At 41.8% G+C, this 19,408-nt stretch overlaps 1 protein-coding gene and 1 long non-coding RNA gene across 10 annotated transcripts in view; one reads left to right on the top strand and one right to left on the bottom strand.

Moving 5' to 3' along the window:
• Positions 1 to 19,408, bottom strand: part of LOC308397951 (serine/threonine-protein kinase BRSK2-like) — a 158,572-nt gene that overhangs the window by 38,313 nt on the left and 100,851 nt on the right. For all 9 annotated transcript variants that reach the window (XR_013971871.1, XM_080884241.1, XM_080884242.1 and 6 more), the window contains exons 4-7: positions 7,429 to 7,569; positions 5,264 to 5,380; positions 2,647 to 2,680; positions 179 to 247 (exon numbers count right to left, since the gene is read on the bottom strand). Coding sequence is in view for 8 of the 9 variants with exons in the window: in XM_080884241.1 (XP_080740367.1) it covers positions 179 to 247; positions 2,647 to 2,680; positions 5,264 to 5,380; positions 7,429 to 7,569 (361 nt within the window). In the remaining variant the exon portion in view is untranslated. The remainder of the gene's footprint in view (positions 1 to 178; positions 248 to 2,646; positions 2,681 to 5,263; positions 5,381 to 7,428; positions 7,570 to 19,408) is intronic.
• Positions 11,491 to 18,887, top strand: LOC308398980. The gene is made up of 2 exons (XR_013972053.1): positions 11,491 to 14,052; positions 15,408 to 18,887. It is a non-coding gene; the product is annotated as an uncharacterized lncRNA (long non-coding RNA).

Here is a 19,408-nt window from a genome sequence, read left to right as displayed (position 1 = left end):
TCTTTTTGCTTCTTTTTTCTGCAATGTTTGCAGCTCTTCAATATTTTGGTTGTGTCTGGAAATGTTATGAATTTCACTGCTGTTGCATGAAGATGCCAAACGCGTGTCAAAATGACTGTAAAAGCACAATGTCCAGGCCATTTTCTGCCATTGCAGTGCAGTAGGAGAAGTCACTTACCACTAAAAGTGCAAACAGGATGACTCCACAGCTCCACGCATCGGCTTTCCTCCCATCATACTTCTCCCCCTGGTGCACACATGCAGACACACACAGAGATGAGCTTCATCCTAAAATGTTTCCCAAACATCACCCTGGCTGCTCTGGGCCTTAACACATTAACTGACCAAAAATCACAGCCCTCATTTCTCAAAAATGTATAAAATTAGCATCTAAAATCATTTGTAGTCCCAGATTTATAGAAATACAGTGGCTTGCAAAAGTATTCGGCCCCCTTGAACTTTTCCACATTTTGTCACATTACAGCCACAAACATGAATCAATTTTATTGGAATTCCACGTGAAAGACCAACACAAAGTGGTGCACACGTGAGAAGTAGAACCAAAATCATTCATGATTCCAAACAATTTTTACAAATAAATAACTGCAAAGTGGGGTGTGCGTAATTATTCAGCCCCTTTGGTCTGAGTGCAGTCAGTTGCACATAGACGTTGCCTGATGAGTGCTAATGACTAAATAGAGTGCACCTGTGTGTAATCTAATGTCAGTACAGATACAGCTGCTCTGTGATGGCCTCAGAGGTTGTCTAAGAGAATATTGGGAGCAACAACACCATGAAGTCCAAAGAACACACCAGACAGGTCAGGGATGAAGTTACTGAGAAATTTAAAGCAGGCTTAGGCTACAAAAAGATTTCCCAAGCCTTGAACATCCACGGAGCACTGTTCAAGCCATCATTCAGAAATGGAAGGAGTATGGCACAACTGTAAACCTACCAAGACAAGGCCGTCCACCTAAACTCACAGGCCGAACAAGGAGAGCGCTGATCAGAAATGCAGCCAAGAGGCCCATGGTGACTCTGGACGAGCTGCAGAGATCTACAGCTCAGGTGGGGGGAATCTGTCCATAGGACAACTATTAGGCCAACGTTGTGCAGTGCACGACTGCACAACGTTGGCCTTTATGGAAGAGCGGCAAGAAGAAAGCCATTGTTAACAGAAAACCATAAGAAGTCCAGTTTGCAGTTTGCCACAAGCCATGTGGGGGACACAGCAAACATGTGGAAGGTGCTCTGGTCAGATGAGACCAAAATGCAAAACGCTATGTGTGGCAGAAAACTAACACTGCACATCACTCTGAACACACCATCCCCACTGTCAAATATGGTGGTGGCAGCATCATGCTCTGGGGGGGCTTCTCTTCAGCAGGGACAGGGAAGCTGGTCAGAGTTGATGGGAAGATGGATGGAGCCAAATACAGGGCAATCTTGGAAGAAAACCTCTTGGAGTCTGCAAAAGACTTGAGACTGGGGCGGAGGTTCACCTTCCAGCAGGACAACGACCCTGAACATAAAGCCAGGAAACAATGGGATGGTTTAAAACAAAACATATCCATGTGTTAGACTGGCCCAGTCAAAGTCCAGATCTAAATCCAATCGAGAATCTGTGGCAAGATCTGAAAACTGCTGTTCACAAACACTGTGCATCTAATCTGACTGAGCTGGAGCTGTTTTGCAAAGAAGAATGGGCAAAGATTCAGTCTGTAGATGTGCAAAGCTGGTAGAGACAAACCCTTAAAGACTGGTAGCTGGAACTGCAGCAAAAGGTGGTTCTACAAAGTATTGACTCAGGGGCTGAATAATTACGCACACCCCACTTTGCAGTTATTTATTTGTAAAAAATGTTTGGAATCATGTATGATTTTCATTCCACTTCTCACGTGTGCACCACTTTGTGTTGGTCTTTCACCTGGAATTCCAATAAAGTTGATTCATGTTTGTGGCTGTAATGTGACAAAATGTGGGAAAGTTCAAGGGGGCCGAACACTTTTGCAAGCCACTGTAGAATTGTTAATGAAGAATTATTAGTAAACAACAACACTAAATCACAAATGCTCATAATTAATGATGTTTTGGGGGTTAAACCTTGAAAAGAACCAAAGTACCGCCCTTTGTCGCAGTTTGATTTTACAGTCATGTGTTCAATGCTTAACTATTTTGAATGTTGACAGCATAGAAACACAGCTGGGCTGCTGTCCACTAAAAACAATGTCTATTTCTTACATTTGAAACAGTCATTTTTAAACAGCAACTTTGTGTTTTCGACTTGGGAGAAATATTTAATAAAAAAATAAACCATGCAGATTACAACCCTTTCCCTCAGAGAGTACAGAGCACTCACTCGGGGCATACTGTTGATAGAAGTGCCCCATGATAATCAAAACTAAGACCCTATCACAGAAAAAGGGATCAAACTGAAAAAGTCTTGACTTTATGAAGATGTACAGGTATGGGCAGCTGGAAGTAGGAATAAAAAGAAATATGGCAATAGAGACGCACAAATGAGAGGGAACGAGGAAGCCTGGTGAATGCAGAGAGGATGGAGCAGTGATGTAAGAGCCACTCTGATTCAGAGCTCCTATTATTGAATGAAAGAAAGAGACAGACAAGAAGAGAGCGAGCACTTACCCTGATAACCTCTGGGCAGGCGTAGTGTGGAGATCTGTAAGAAGAGGCGGCCATTCAGGATACAACATGAAGCACAATAAATACACTGGGGAAGTATCAGCTGATGCTCTGGATAGCAGTTCCTTGAAACACGCAAGTCTTTACCTCACATGCATTAAAATAATGACATCAGTCTTTATTGCATGACAGATTTCTTTATGCTTAAAGAGTATTACATAACATCGAACAGCCTCAAAACAGAATCTTGTGCTGTGGTGGCTCGGCTTATTGGATAACGCACGGCAGCATCCAGCACACGGCAAAAAATAATAATAATTTTAAACAAAAGTTATACAAACTCATAAAAAGGTTGTAGTAAGACAGACAAAAAAATGTCTTTAGAAAAGCGACATGGGCTTTCTTTTATGTCGTTTATCATAGTGCCAGACCTTTAAGAGCATATCTGTCAAGTGCAGGTATGTCTTTAAGCCTCTGATACTGTGACTCTGAAACCAAGGCCCTAAACAGCTTAATAGCACTCTGAAAACTAGCATAACTGATGCCCACAAAGAAGTAGTCAGCTTCGATCCATCCCAGTGGATCCATCCATCCATGTCCCAGGTGACACTGGGCGAAAGGCCTTGAACTGTAAGGGGAAACCAACAACATGCAACCTCTTCACAAACGCCCCGACCAGAGGTTTGAGCCAGGAATCGTCTTGCTGTGATGCTACATTGCTCATCACTGCATCGCTATGCCGCCAGTGCAATTTCCTCAGTTTCTAATAACAGCTTGTAAGATATCCAAACCACTCGTTGGACTGCAGGAGTCTTTTCTGCAGACTGTTGAACGATGGTCAATGGAAGAATGAATTCAACCATCTCTGCTGTGATGGTTGTCAGACTTTGCAAGACAATTTCAAAGAGAAAATCCTCTATAATAGAACAATAATCCTTCATAATCCACAACAGACGACCTGAAGAGGCACAAAAGTTTTGCCATGTTTCTCACAGTTCACAACCCCCATCAGTGAAAATCTGAGTGTTCAAAGAGCAGTGCAGGAAGATGGATAAAGAATCTCAAGGTCGTAGCAGACACTTGCAGAAGCAATGAGCGAAAATATGCCAGAAAGTGAAAGAATCTGAAGTGCTGCAGAAAGAGCGCCACGAGCTGTGATAGAGTCAAAGGGAGCGTTAAGTACTGACAATGCACGGTGCCAAAATATGGGCTCTGTGCTCTTTGCCTTCCTGTTTAAATATTGCACTTTCTGCTTTTTGAAACATGGTCATTTTTCTCTAGTATTTCCTCTCATGTCTGCATTCTAAATAATCTAATAATTGCACAATTGCAGCAGAACTAACTGTACTCTGGAGCTTCCCTGTGCGGATTCATCATGGAATAAACGAAGCACAGAGCATGTCTTCCAGCAGCATCCCATCTAAACTCGCAGAGTAAACACACACTCCATCTTCACTCGCGACATACTTAATTATGATAATGTATGTAAACCCAGTCGATCTGAACTACTCAAACACAGTCATGTCAAAATACACTAACTGCAATCTAATTACACCCGAGCTAATTTTCATCCTTCCTGCTGGAGGCAGCTTGCTCATTTAATGAATTCCATTAACGTCACATGAAGTGAAAGAATCTTTTGACTTACGAGAGATATTTAAAGGATCGCTCAGCGAAAGACTAATCTGACAGACCCCAACACGGACACAGTGTCAGCGTGAGCTTGAAGACTATTAACGACTCGAAAGCCCCACTGAATCCAATCGATGCACGCGTACTGCCAGCTGCACTGAATGCCCAGCAAACAGCCATAAATTACTGAAAATATGCAGATAAAAAATCCATGTGCAGAAGTCTAAACTAGGTCCAGAAGTAAAGGACGCCCTATACTGGTTCAGTTATATGGAAGATTTCCAGTATCCATCCTATCAGACTATGAGGTACGCCCCAAAGAAAGACTCGGCATGTATCGGTACATCACATGTCAGATTTCCACATCATATTTTGTTTTATTGGCGATTCGGACACACAGCCAGCACACAACATGTACAGCACAGGGTCAAACTGTCCACATGTTTGTATACTGGAGCACTTGGACTGCAGAGATTTGTCTCCCTCCTGCTTTGTGCAGCATTTCTGAGCCAGAGCAGCCAAGCTTTAGCCGTTCCACATGGCTGACTCTGGGAAATGCTGCTTGGCCTACAGCTGACCAGCACATATCCTGTAGAGCCCACAAAGACTACACAACAAAATACTAGGAAAGGTTTCTACTGCTGGAACAATCATTTTTCATTACGCTTTTGATTTATAGCAACTGGTTCTAACAAGATGCTGGAAAAATGACACTGTGAACCATTATGTCTCTCGAGAGAGTCAGAAACAAAGAGCTAAAGCAGGTTTTCAGCTGAGAGGTAAATGGAAAGACTGGCGAGTTAAAGGGATTTAAAGTCATGCAAATCAAGATGTGCAAATAATAACCATGGATTACATTTAGAACAGTAATAACATCTATTGTTCTGTTCAGCATGTTCATGTTTGGTGCTCGCTATAAAGAACTCAAAGCATAATGTGTCAGACATGCACTTGGTATAATTTGCAAGTCAATAACTTGAATACTAACCCGCAGCTGGTCTCCAGCAGACTTTCCCCGACCTGCAGAGACGCCATGCCAAAGTCTGCTATCCTGATGTTGTTCTTCTCATCTAACAACAAGTTCTCGGGCTTCAAATCTCTGTGGCTGCCAGAGAACAGCAAAGACAGATCCTTACATGAGTCTACTCGTGATACATTTTCTTGGTGGTGGCTTTTCAAGGGACTTGAATTGGTTATATGACTCTGTTCAACAGGACAAACATCACAGGAGGAAATAATAAGAGACAATCTGAGCCCAGCTGGAGCCATGACTCTACATGCACATGGGCCTTATATTTTCAGCTGCAACCCTGGTGGTGCTAAACAGTCTGAGGGCAAGTAAAGAACAAGTAAACACATAATTGAACCTGGAGCGTAGACTGGTTTCTAACCTTTATTCAAGGTCTTATTGTCTGCACGCTGAGGTCCACAGGATCCTTCAGGAATGGTGACATTACAAAGTACTATTGGAAAATGACTCTTCAGTTGCTCTGTGACCTCAGTGAACACGTTACTTATAGAGAGTCGAGTCTACAAATTGATTTTGTAAATTATGGTTCTGATTAAAGTCACGTGGGAGGATGAAGCATGCTATGCTTTAGGACAGGGGTGATGGTGACAGCCAGATCAGCTTGATGCTTTTAAACCAGGGCGGCAGAGAATAACACGTGATGGGACGTCCATCTTTTAAAAATGTAACATTCATTTTCCCATTTTGTGATGTTCCCAGTGTGAACACTGGTGCCTCTACAGTACACCAGGATCATGCACTGTAAGAATCTGTTCCACACTGATCAGTTTAGCAGTTTTAAATTGTCCCGAGAGGCTCGACTCAAAGTAGTGAATACAGAAGGTCATCAGAGCTGTGCCAGCTTTCGCAGTCATGTCCCGACCTCCTCAGGGAAACGGCCTTTAATGTTTTCTGTAATCAAGACAAGGTGATTGCAACTCATCAGCGACTGAAAGAGTCAAATACGAGTCCACAGTTTTACTTAAAACCAGCGAGGGACATAAAACGCAGACATACAGAGCTCGAGTTTTGTGCGTCTTTCTTACAGAAAACACACAGCGGAGAATAAATGTGCTTCTTAAAAGTCGAACACTTGATGTCTAACGCTGAGGCTCAAAGGCAGAACATGTTTGATGTGCAATTGCTCTTGTGTTGCAGTCATGTGTGGAGGAACTAAAGGTGGTCTCAGAGATGAAAAGAGATCGAGAGGAGCTGCAGCCTCTAAAGTCAGCGCCGGCTGCAGCTGATGAGGAAAGAGGCTGCAGGAGGAAACCCGTTCTTCACACATCCGAATGGAGCAAACACTCCAGTGTTTGTAGAAACGATAGAAAAGTCATAAACAATCCCTAGAATATAAACTACAGTAAGAATGCTTTGATCGTTTTATTAGTTCGTTAAGTGCACATTAAACTAAATGCAAATTCTCTCAAAGGTGAAGAAGCAGGCCGGGGCAATGAACTCTGTTAACTATCATTATGACTGCCTCAGTTTTACGATACTGCATTTGGTAAAGAGATTTTTGCCCTCACGCTGCAGTCAGCCTGACCTCAAATCTGCAACATGTCTTTGCAATACGAGACTCAGCTGGACACTGAGCACTTCATTTTGTTTAATTGTGTGGGGTGAGGATGACAAAAGATTTGAAGAAACCGACACAGACTTGCAATTTTTGCAGATTTATCACAGTTAACTGGCGTATTAATACAAACAGATTACATTTACTTGCCCTTTGACCTCATTCAGTCACACTGATAGCAGACTGATGCCTGTCCTATTTTTGCCGTATTAACACACCAAAGTTGCTTTCAAGGCAGCAACTTCCTGAGAGTAGCTGCAGACCTGGTCCCCATCGTTTGAGGAAAGGCAACGAGATCAGTTCATTGTGTATGGTCGCACTTATAATGGCTCAGAGCAGAGCCTGGTCCGTTTGATGTGTGTGGGCGGAGCTACCTGAGACTCACCCACACACTGGTGTAATTTTGAAAATGTATTATTACAAATTGCTGTGATAAATTATCTGTTTTACTGCACCCTGATGTTTGCCCTGTAGAACAGAGTTACATGGAAAGTCCATTTCTCCCCAGCACTCCTAGCTAAAACCCAACCCTCTGATAAAACCCAATATTTGTCTCTGAGTGACAAACCATATGGAGTGGCTGTGGCAGAAGTCCAAAGCGGAGATGATTTGTCTGAAGAACTTTCGAGCCTCTTTCGGTGTTAACCGGCCTTTCTTCACCAGGTAATCAAAAAGCTCCCCACCAGACACATGCTCTAGCACCAGGTATCTGCAAAAGAAGACAGAGGCCAAATACATGTGACGGGAAACCTCTGAAACCTGCAATACCAGTAAAACAAGGAGCAGTTACTGCTGCAGTCATGTCTACAGTGGTCCCTCGCTAAATCGCGGTTCACCTTTCGCGGCTTCGCTGTTTTGCGGGTTTTTTGTGCAATTTTGCATACTTTCTATTTTCTATTTATTTATGTTTACAGCGCGTTGTGTTCTGCGTCCTGATTGGCTGTAGACCACCGTCAATCAATCTTGTGCCGTGTCTCCTGTACAGTACAGAATGTGTTCAGTTTGTCAAATTTACATAAATCTTCGATCCTAGCAGTGCGACTCTGAAGTGCTGCACTGTGTGTTTGTAAGTTTTCTCCCCAACAAACAACAATGTCGACGAAACGTCGTCACCTGCGGGAGCCTTTGGTTTCATTCTATAACACTGGACTTCTTTTTCTACGAAGGTTTGAACTTTGTGAGTAAACAAGAGAGAAAATGTTCACGCCTGTCTGAGAAAAGTGTATAAAGTGTGTAGTGACGGGTTTTACAGCCTTAAAACATCTATAACAATTGTAAAAAACATAAAGTTGGCTACTTCGTGGATTTCACTTATCATGGGTTATTTTTCGAACGTAACTCCCGCGACAAACGAGGGACTGCTGTACATTAGTATTACAGTTATACATTAGCATTTTAACCCTGTGATGTTATCAGCAGTTTTAACCCTATTAGAAGATGTAAATGTTTTCAATTGTTCTCCCAACACAAAGAGAGTAATCATTCTGCTCGAGGTGACTGTTCATATCAATAAAACTGGATTGAATTGAACTGAAAAACTGGCTTTTTGTGCAGTTAGAGTTGTCACTGATGGTGACTGAGAACCTGGACAGTTAATGTCTGATTGATAATGGAGTTTCCCACATTGTAACAAAAGCCAGTTTTTAGGGCTACTGAGATGCAGTTTGATCACCATAAACACATTTTTAGCCCAATTTTCTTTTTATAATAATATTTTAGAGAAACCTTCAACATGACCACTTTTTGTTGTAATTAATATACTAACCTGTCCTGACAGCTCACTACATATAAGGAACAAAGCCAAAACAACCCACAGCCATAAATTAGTAAGAAGTCTTTGGCCACGTGTCTGGAACGTGGGGTTCTTAAAGAACCGTCTCCTAGAAGAATTCATTGTTTTCTGCTGCTTCCCTCCAAAAGATAAGATCATTATCTTGAAGTGATGAAGTGAAGGTTAATAAATTGTGTTGCAGCTGCAAGTCTTTATCACAACTGTCGCAGAAATGTTTGTGTGACCACTACCACGTGCATGTGACATCGTGCCACTTAGCCAAATGTAGAAGCTGAAAGTGTGAGGGACTTTTAGCCGAACACTTTGAGTGAAGACACACAACCAATGGTTTAGGGTGCGTCTGAACCCCGTCCTCTGCAATGTGTGCGAACATCGGCCTGCTTTCCATTTTTGTTGTGACTCCAAGTAGGGCTGCTCGATTATGGCAAAAATGATAATCACGATTATTTTCACTGAAATTGAGATCTCGATTATTTGACGATATTTATTTAACCCTTTAAGACCTACTATAGAACCAAGTCCGCCAGAGCATATATTTTTTTTGTTACATGTTGTAGTGCCATTTGTGGGAGCATTTCAAGTTGCTATACAACTGTTATAGCCCATATTTTAATAATATGTATGCATTAAGTCCATAGTAACTACATTAATTGCAAAAAAGTGCAATAAACTACAAAAAAATTGAAAATTGTTTTTGTTTTTTAACATATATTTCTACTTGGAGAAATTTAAGAGGTTAATACAAAAAAGTTGCAAAAAATAGTTTACAACAAAAGGAAATTTATTTTGAGTGTCTTCATAGTTTTATTTTGGAGATACACCAATTTTTATATACTGCAGGAAAAAACGAAAAAACAATCCTATGATGCAAATTTGCAAAGAAAAATAAACTATTTCCAGCAGTGCAATTCGAGTTCTAAGCATCCCAGAAACTATTCAGAAAAGTCAAACATGACCAGTATAGGCTTTTAAGGCCTACAAGTAAAAAAAAAACCTACATTTTCCGCGAAAATGACATCACTTCCGGTTTCGGGCAGGAAATGGCGGACATGTGATAGTTAGCGGTGAGTCTGTTTCAATGTGCGAAGTGTTACGAACAGCTGATCGGATCGGCAAAGCGTGTTTCTGGAATATTATGTTTTTGTTCCTGCAAGCGCTTTTTATGCAATTTATGTGGAAGGAAACCGTGACCGAGGACAAGCTGATGGCATAAGATGTAAGTTTCATATGCAAAACAGATTATTGCGCTAGCTTACACGGTTCAGGTTCTACAGGGATTTAAAAATAGTTACACAAAACAGAGCGTGCTGCTCTGACCGGCTTTAAAGGGATAACAATTTATTGAATAATGACTTTAAAAAATAATCTAAAATAGTGTGCAACACCACTGAAGTTTTTTTTTTTTTTTTTTTTTTTTTTTTAAACCTCTCTTTTCAACCAACGGCAGTCACTCTCCTCTCTAAATAACTTCTGCTTAGCTTTCTGAGCTTCCCTCGGGTCCTCTTAATCAGCGGTCTCAACCTTTTTTGCGCCACGGACAATATTTTCACGGACCGGCCTTTAAGGTGTCGCGGATAAATGAGGGAGGGGCTAATAATCGGCTCAGTCATTTTTAATGATCGTTGAAAGCCCAGATCGTAATCGTGATTAAAATTCGATTAATTGAGCAGCCCTAACTCCAAGGCAAAGTAAGAAGACGCATAGACATATAAAGGGAATGATTAGTTGTGTGTTGAACTAATCAGTAATGTGTTGAAAACACGCCTCGGATTAGCCAGAATGTTTCTGCAGATAGAAACAATTCGAGAAAAGCGACCTCTCGTGGTCAGTCGCTTTCAGTTTGATTGCTGCCTAGAAATGTAACACAACCTGAGATGACAAACCTTATTTCAGCCGTCGCAATTTTTGCTATAAAATAGTAAAGTAAAACACACGATAACAGAAATCTGTGTAATTTACTGGACCAAAACTAAAAGATCTCCCACAGTTTTGTTAGTAAAGAACCTCCAATCATGTAACATTACATTAAATGTACTTCCCATCCGAGTCCCTACAGATCCTCTGGTTCATGTTCACCTCAAATCGAAAGAAGCATTATTGAAATAATTGGGTTATAAACTAAAGAGTATTTAGCTGTTAAGAGAATTTTTATTTTAGTTAAATCATTAAAGTATAATCAAGTAGAAACAAGTATGCCTTATAATCAAGTGTTTATATATTTTCACACGGTAAAGCTTACTGTTGAAAAGAACACAATGTATTCCTTGCTTAAGTGTGTGAGATGTTTGACAAAGACAGGACATATACATGCATTCTTTACTTCAGTGTCTGCGATGTCAGATAAGCATGAATACTGCTGTGTCGTTGTTTTTCAGTTTGTGTGCAGAAGTTAGATAGCTAAGACAATGCCTGAGCTCTCCCCTCTTCAGTTGAAAGAGGAAGTATTATGTAACCCATTTTGCCTTATAAATAAAGCGAGTAAACGGTGCTCGGTGTGTTAGTCTGCTCAGAGACTCTCACCCGTGCGCACGTCTTTGAAACTCTGAGTCGGTCTGCCAGTGTCTCATTTCTCTCTTACTGTGTTTGAACAAATTGTCAACCCTTGACATTTAATTGGTCCTTCGTAGCCGGAGAACTGACTGTTATTTTAACGTCTAGTTTTCCACAGACGGTCTCCATCGGATCCTGACGTCGTGACGCCTGCGCTGGAAGAAATCTGATCAGTAAAACGAAAAACCCGGGAACGTGAATTCGATCTCCGGTCAGCGTTCGGCCTTCACGGCTCCAGGACCCGATGAGCACCGGATCTTAAAACGCAGCGCCACAGTAGAGGTGAATATGACACGCATTCCACCAAGCGCTAAAATACGTTGATATTGAGATTTTCCTTTAAGTAGTGTGTACACCTAGGTACGCCGACAGATCTCAGTGTCCATGCGGGACTAAGAAGACGACAGGCAAGAGCGAAATTCTAGAAAAATCGCTATTAAAAGTTCCGGTCGCTCTGGGAGTGGCTGCAACGGAACAGGTTTCCGGTCACTCAAGAAGAGTGGCTGAAGGTGAAGGTGTTACACAAATAAATAGGCCTACGGAAAATCTCAATAAAAATCATAGAAACGCGCTTTGTTTGTGAGGAGTGAGTTGTTTTTACGACCCAATACGCGGTCGAACCACTTCTCAAACTGTTTTCCTGTGTACACTCACGTATTGGTAAAGGTGGAAAAAAGGGTTGTGCTTCATCACGTAAAATTGATAACCGCTCTCTCAATTAGTGGGAGAGTAGAAGGCTGTTATCGAAAACCCATTCTCACTTTTTCATGCCAAAGAAGGTGTCACAGTTCTGACGTAATTAGTTCAAAATGGGTAACTCTAAAACTAAAGTAAAATTAACAGCAGATGAAGGATGGTTGGAAAAAAACTGTCCAAATGCAGGAAGAGTCAGTGCAAATAGGTGGAGAAATCCACATAAAATTTATTGCCCAGCCTGGCAAGGCAAATGCAATCAAGAATCAATAACTGCTTTAAAGGCTGCTTTACAAAAAGAATTATTTGAGGAAAAGAGCCAAAAGAAAAAACAGAAGGAGTTTTCATGATTGATCCAGAGACAGGCTTTATAGCCTTCTCAGGACAGCAACACACGGCAGGTTTTAAGCAAAGTAGGGGAAAGCAAAAAGCAGGACAAAGAAGAGATAGAAGAGATATGAGATGTTATAACTGTGGTAAAATCGGGCACTTTGCTCGAAACTGTAGAAATGTAAGCCAAGAACAGGAAGGTGGAGATGACAGGCGCAGACGCCGTGATGAATGACTAGCACAAGAAAAGGGAAGTGAAACAAGTGAAGGGGAAGTTTACAACATTGAACAACTGCTGCTAGGCTCAGAAGCAAAGCCCACCGTTATAGTGCACGTTAACGGGGTCCCAATAAAATTCCTTTGCGACACAGGTGCTTGTAAAACTGTCCTAACAGTAGAAGTTCCAAATTTAACCTCTTCAAAAGATACCTTAATCGTGAAATCAGCCTCAGGACATGTGACAAAACAGCATCTAACCGACCCCCTTTTTATGTCACATAGAGATAGTGGCCGTGCCTGCAAAAATCAGTGCATCTATGATCCATCTTGTCCACTAAATTTGTTAGGAAGAGATGCTTTAACAAAATTAAAAATAGGAGTTTTTCCTGAAGAAAGTGGCATGAAAGCCAGACTCCTACTCTCTGAAAGTCAGAGCCAAACTGAAGATATTTTTGTTTGTGAAGGTTTAGGTGAGCCAAATTATTACTGGGCCTTAGATTTACCAAAACTTGAACCATTAGAGGCCAAAGCTAATATGTACTTACCTGAGCACTCACATAGACAGGACCCAGCAAAATATCACAACACCTTGTGGTATAAATATGTCCCAGGTCCAGACAAAATTTATGATCAACAAGTGCACAGACTAGGACCGCAAAAACTAGTCCTACAACACCTGTATGTGACACAGAGTGGTAATGCAGTATGCTCAGTGTTACAGACAGATGCAGTGCAGCGCTTAAATAAGATATGCAACCCTCATGTATCTGTTGCACGCAACGACCAAACGCCTTGGTCTGAGTTAGGCACAGTGCTGAGAAATGTAGAAATGGACAGATATGACAAAATAGAGTGTGAGGACTGGCAAAAAGGCCGTAGAACTGGGTGCATGAGGCTAACGCTGTGTTGGCCGGTGACAGCCACACCAGCCACACATTTAGCCACAACAGAGCAAGATGAATGACAAGTATTAACAATTGAAGCACATCCAGAACTAGAGAAGCTGCCACAAACATTATGGTCTCAAGGACCCACGGATGTAGGCCTAATAAAAGGAGCAGATCCAGTAGTGGTGAAAACTACAACCTCATATAGGCCTGTAAAACCACAATATCCCTTGAGTGCAGAGGCAAAAGAAGGTATCAGACCAGTCATAGCAGAGATGCAAAAAGCAGGTATTCTCGTGAAAACTAATGAAGCCACGTGTAATACACCAATTTTTCCAGTAAAAAAGGCTAATACAGGAAAATATCGCTTAGTTCATGATCTAAGAGCAATAAATGAGGTAACAGAGCAAATACCTCCAGTGGTTGCAAATCCACACACAATTCTAAATCAAGTAACACCAAAAGAACGGTGGTTCTCTGTAATAGACTTGTCCAATGCCTTCTTCTCCGTACCTCTGCACCCTGACTCACAGAAGTTATTCGGATTCACCTTTGACAATCAAAAGTATACTTATACAAGGTTGCCTCAGGGATTCCAGAATAGCCCAACTCTGTATGCAGAGGCTTTGAGAAAATCAATGTCATCTTGTACGCTCCCTGCCCCAGGGCAGTTCTTGTTGTATGTAGATGATATATTGATCACAGGCCATACAAAAGATGAGTGCAAAGAAAACACATTAACAGTTTTGCAACATCTCGCAGAGCAAGGCCATAAAGTGTCACAGCATAAACTGCAATTGTGGAGCCAGGAAATAACATACCTTGGCCACAAATTGACAGGACAAGGCAGGCAGCTGTTAGAGAGCAGAAAGATAGCAGTCCAAAATGCCCCAAAACCAGTAACTAAACAACAAATGATGAGTTTTTTAGGACTGTGCAATTTCTGTAGATGCTGGATTCCAGAATACGCATTACTAGCTCAACCACTACAGAACCTCATTTATGGTAAAGATCTAGCATTAAAAGACAAAGTACAATGGATTCCAGAAGCAGAAAAAGCTTTCGTTGATTTGAAAATAGCACTGCAGACATGTACCGTCTTAGCATTACCAGACTATGGAAAACCTTTCGTTCTCCATGTTGATGGTGCAGGAGGGTATATGAAAGCAGTCTTAACTCAAGCTTTTGGAGAAAAACAACGTCCATTAGCTTTCTACTCATGCAAACTTGACTCTGTAGCTGCTGGATTACCTACCTGTGTTCAGGCATGCGCAGCAGCAGCAGAGGCAGTTAAAAAATGTGCAGACATTGTTCTAGGACATAAATTGATCATCAAAGTCCCACATGCAGTGACCTCTATTTTGCTCCAAGCGAACCTCTCTTTCCTCACGCATGCAAGACAACTTTCTTATGTGGGGATTCTACTTACACAATCACACATAAAAATAGAGAAGTGTGGCCAGCTAAACCCAAGTACACTTTTGCCGACTTCTCTGGACGGAGAACAACACTGTTGCATTCAAAAATTAGAGGAAGATACAAAACCTCGCACTGATATATACAGCTCCCCCCAGAGCAGTTTCAGTAATGTTTTTGTGGACGGCTCAGCGTCAAAAGACATTCACGGTAGAAATTGTGTGGGTTATGCGGTCACAACTGTTGATAAAGTGATAGAAGCAAAAGCTCTCAGCTCCTCAAACTCTGCTCAAAGCGCAGAACTAACCGCAGTCATCAGAGCATGTACTTTATATAAGGGTCAAAGTGTTAATGTTTATACAGACAGTCAATATGTCTATTCAGCAGTTCATCATTTCGCTAAAATATGGCATAACAGAGGAATGACAACTTCCTCAGGCAACACAGTTCAACATGCAAACCTTCTAAAAAAGCTATTAGAAGTAATAACGTTGCCAAAAGAATTAGCACTATGCAAATGTGCAGCTCATCAAAAGGATGACACAGAAATTACGAGAGGAAATAACTTTGCTGACAAAGCAGCAAAAGCAGCTGCAGAAAAACAAATTGATGTTTTAACAACAGAAACCATAGATCTAATACCTTTAGAAATACTAGCAGATGCACAGAAAACAGCATCGCTGAGTGAACAAAAATCTTGGGTGAAAGATGGAGCAGAATTAAAAGACAACCTTATGATGTGTAATGGCAAACCAGTGCTTCCAAAATCTTTGCATAGAACTGCTGCTTTAGTGACACATGGGAAAACTCATGTGTCATCAGGAGGGATGATTAATATTCTTAATAAACAATTCTATACAAAAAATTTTGAAAGTTCAGCACAAGAGTTTATCAGAACATGTATGATTTGCCAAAGACACAACGCACAGGGAAATCTACGTCCAAAGCGAGGGCATTTCCCTATACCACCGCATCCATTTCACACTGTCCACATGGATTTCATAGAATTAAATGAATCACAATCCTCCAAATATGCACTTGTGATAATTGATGTATTTTCCAAGTGGCCAGAAATATACCCAGTGAAAAAAGCAGATGCAATATCAGTAGCAAAATGTCTATGTAATCATTTTATTCCAACGTACGGTATTCCATCTCTGATAAGATCAGACAATGGCACACATTTTGTAAATGAAGTAATAAGTAAAGTTTCTGAAGCTTTAGGCTTCAGCATAAAACATCACTGTTCTTATCATCCACAAAGTGCAGGATTAGTCGAGAGAACTAACGGCACAATTAAACAAAGGTTGAGGAAATGTATGGAAGAGACTAAAAAACCTTGGCCTGAATGTCTAAGCTTGGTTAAATTATGGATGAGAATAACTCAAGGAACAGGTGGTCTAACGCCATTTGAAATCGTACATGGCAGACATTTTCCACTCCCCATAATGAGTGAGCCAATTAATAAATCTATTGCAGAAACAACAATGGCAGAATGGATGACAAAACTATTTGAGAATAAAGAAGTGAGATTAAGCAATCAACTGCCGAGTGACTTTTCTTCAGTTTCTTGCAGGTTGAACCCCGGTGATTGGATTCTGATTAAAGTCCTCCAGCGGAAAAACTGGAGTGCTCCAAAGTGGGAAGGTCCCTTCCAGGTGCTACTTACCACACCCACAGCGTGTAAGATAGCCGAACGAGTTTCGTGGATTCATCAATCCCACGTGAAGAAAGTGTTTGCACCACAATAAGACGCCGGTTCCCCTGACTCTTACGTGAACCCCTGCTGGAGGACAGGGCTGAACGGGTTTCCCGCCCTGTGCTTCCTCGGCAGTGCTACTCACGTGGGAGCTCGGGTGTGCCTGGTCGCCCTGAAGATCAGACTGACCTATCCCACCGAAGAGCAGAACCAATAATAACACCAGGGACGCCTGAATAAAATCTCAACAAGATGACTGAGGAAAACAACCTGATAAATCCAGAAGAAGAACCAGCTTCAGAATCAATGCTAGCACCAGTTCCAGCCCCAAAGCTGTTGTGCTTGGGCGCTTGTGACATCAAACGAAAACTACTCATGTGCTACATATTCTGTCTAATGGCTATCCTCCTGATGACGACACTCTTTTGGTTGATGCCCAGTGGAACCCACAAGACAGTACCAATTATTCTCCGACCTAAGAGGTGGACCCACGACAACTCGCACCTGAAGGAGATAGACAAAGAACACAACCACCCGTGGCTGAACAATGCATGGTACCGGTATGTCCATGACAGAGTGCACAGAGAAGACAATGCCGCAAACTGCTATGTCTGCTCACATATGCCCACGACAGCACTCCATGCCACAGTGTATGGAAAACCCCCAACCAAGGCTGAAGCACTCTGCATATATGACAAAGCCATTACCGGGACCTGCTCAACACCAGGAAAACCTGTGATGGTGATAGGTGGATCCATAAAGGACCAAAACAGCAACACATGCCACAACACTACACAATATATAGTCCCACAGAGTGTAAAGTCTTTAATCTACAACATAACAAACTGCACCCACCAGTACCCAAATATAAACTACACCTGCAATGAAGCCTACTGGGTGCATATAAACGTCAGCCATAGAAAACTGAAATCATTCTCAGTTGTTTTGCCACCTGACATACAACACCCAGTGTGCTTTAACTTCACAGGAGCAACCGGACAAACAGGTACGCCCCAGGGTCTGAAGAAATTAGGACAAAACCGAAACTGCTCCATGATCCTGGCGGCACCAGATTGGGATGGCATCGGCTCATCGACAGGTACATACTGGGTACAGGGCGCAGCTTGGGCGTGTGGCCTGAAAGTCTATTTCATGCTGCCACCAAACAGCACCGGACTCTGTGCCCCTGTTCTGGTATCTGACCACACCTTTAAGATGTCAGTGAACAGCAACACCAGAGCTAAACGTAGCACAGGCCTCAAGCCCCATGATCCATATCTTGGTTCTGATGTACCAGATGACTTCAAACTCTGGACCAAGAGCCAGAAGGTAATACACGCTTTGTTTCCATGGATAGGAGTAGGGAAACACGCACTACGGATAGAAACCCTGGACTATCGTTTTGGATTATTTTTAAATGCTTCAACCCGCATTAATCAAGGACAGAATGAAGAAATTGATGCAATTCGCATCACTGTCATGCAGCACCGAGTGGCTTTAGACATCATTCTCGCAGAGAAAGGTGGTCTCTGCGTATTGTTTAACACTACATGTTGTACCTACATACCTGATAACATCCATTCATTAAACATGACAAATGCTTTGAATGTTTTGAAACAACTGAGAGACGCTCAGCAGCAGGACTACGTTACCGATACTCAAGGTTGGTGGGACTGGCTGCTGAGCGGCTCTTGGAAATCTCTACTGATTAAAGGCCTGTTGGCCCTTTTCAGTGTGATGTTACTATTTTGCCTTTTCATTGCTTGTATTATCCCATGTCTGAGAAGCATAATGACAAACATGTTCAAGCGTATGTTAGGAAACCATGTCTTGGCTCAGTCAGTTATGGAGGATCCCTATCGTCAGTATGGTATGCTGAGTGTGGGAGAGAGAGAAGAAAATCTCTATGACAATCTTGACAAGCTTGTTGTTTAATTATTTCACTGAATGACGTGCAAGTTGAAAATGTGACTAACAAGTGACTATGCATTGAGTAAAACATGTGAAATATATTAACATCAGGAGGGAATGTTAAGAGAATTTTTATTTTAGTTAAATCATTAAAGTATAATCAAGTAGAAACAAGTATGCCTTATAATCAAGTGTTTATATATTTTCACACGGTAAAGCTTACTGTTGAAAAGAACACAATGTATTCCTTGCTTAAGTGTGTGAGATGTTTGACAAAGACAGGACATATACATGCATTCTTTACTTCAGTGTCTGCGATGTCAGATAAGCATGAATACTGCTGTGTCGTTGTTTTTCAGTTTGTGTGCAGAAGTTAGATAGCTAAGACAATGCCTGAGCTCTCCCCTCTTCAGTTGAAAGAGGAAGTATTATGTAACCCATTTTGCCTTATAAATAAAGCGAGTAAACGGTGCTCGGTGTGTTAGTCTGCTCAGAGACTCTCACCCGTGCGCACGTCTTTGAAACTCTGAGTCGGTCTGCCAGTGTCTCATTTCTCTCTTACTGTGTTTGAACAAATTGTCAACCCTTGACATAGCTGTGATGTGTTGCAGTCACCACATTGATGCACAACATAAATCCCTGAGAAAATCCACAACCCATGTGGGTTTGTGGTTTTATCCATCTCCTGTGCTGAGCCGGCTCCTCCTGCAGCCCGTCTTCCCCGGGGCCTGATTTATTAGCAGATTAAGGGATCTGCTCAAGCATTTACCCATCACAGCTATTTAAATTAAAAACACGCTCGGGCGTGATTTGTGAGTGTGAGAATTTCAAACTGTTTGCATCCATGATGACCATTCGTCCCCGTCCTCGCAACATTAAGAAAACAAATTCCCGCTCCATTTGACAGCAGCACCTTTATCAATTATTGAACAACATATTAATCCACGCCACTGGAGCGCAGCCATCACATGCATGAGATTAATGTATACAATAAAACCCGTACACGAACGCTTGAGTCGCCGGGGGCCGGTTAAAGTGACGGGAACCAAAG

Source organism: Rhamphochromis sp. 'chilingali' (assembly GCF_963969265.1).
Source record: "Rhamphochromis sp. 'chilingali' genome assembly, chromosome: 6".
Classification (NCBI taxonomy): domain Eukaryota; kingdom Metazoa; phylum Chordata; class Actinopteri; order Cichliformes; family Cichlidae; genus Rhamphochromis; species Rhamphochromis sp. 'chilingali'.
This window is presented reverse-complemented; position numbering and strand designations above follow the sequence as displayed.